Raw genomic sequence first — 716 nt, 5'->3', positions numbered from 1 at the left:
ATTCCTCTTCCACAGGGCCAGGCGGTCAAACTCCGCAATGGTCATGCCGAAGATCTGGTAGAACTCTTCTTGTGACAGGTGGCGCTGGGGAGAGAGCAGAGAGGTGCTTGGTGGACTGTGTGCATGACGGTGGGGACCGAGGCAGGAAGGGATGGGCCCAAGTGGCTGTTCACAGGCTCAGCCTGTGTAAGAGGGTAAGGTATGACTGTGGTCATGTGCAAGTGTCACTGAGTGTTGCTGTTTGTGCAACTGACTGCACACAACTGTGACTCTTCAGGAACGTGTGCGACTGTGACTGCCTGCACTCATGATTGTGGCTAGTGTGGGATGTAGCTGTACATTTGTGACTGAGGCTGTGTGCGAGTGTGACTGCACGTGTATCACTGTAGGCATAAATGACCCTCTCTCTGAGCCTGGGGCTGGGCACAGATCTTGCCTGCCAGTACTGACCCTGGAACACTGCACTAGTGACCCCTCACCTTCCTTAGATTTGGCTCTTTCTGCTGGTTTCATGAAGCCAGACCCCACCATGATTTTCAAGGGAAACTTCCCATGAGAAAAGGAGCATGATGCTGGCAGCTGCAGGGTGATGGCTGGGATAACAGCAACAACCCCTGCTTCATCTGCAGAGACCTCATGCTGAAACACATCAGGACTCTATGTTGGGAGACAGCGTCTAACAGGCACGAGGGCAGCTCACTGGCCCCACCCAGCCC

At 54.3% G+C, this 716-nt stretch overlaps 1 protein-coding gene across 1 annotated transcript in view; it reads right to left on the bottom strand.

Moving 5' to 3' along the window:
• Window positions 1-716, bottom strand: part of ABLIM3 (actin binding LIM protein family member 3) — a 117,353-nt gene that overhangs the window by 7,330 nt on the left and 109,307 nt on the right. The window contains exon 24 of the mRNA XM_019506433.1: window positions 19-84. Coding sequence (XP_019361978.1) covers window positions 19-84 — 66 coding nt within the window. The remainder of the gene's footprint in view (window positions 1-18; window positions 85-716) is intronic.

The sequence above is a fragment of the Gavialis gangeticus genome, unplaced genomic scaffold, assembly GCF_001723915.1.
Source record: "Gavialis gangeticus isolate Ggan-Ray unplaced genomic scaffold, GavGan_comp1, whole genome shotgun sequence".
Classification (NCBI taxonomy): Eukaryota; Metazoa; Chordata; order Crocodylia; family Gavialidae; genus Gavialis; species Gavialis gangeticus.
The sequence above is the reverse complement of the archived record's forward strand: the minus strand, read 5'-3'. Positions and strand labels throughout refer to the sequence as shown.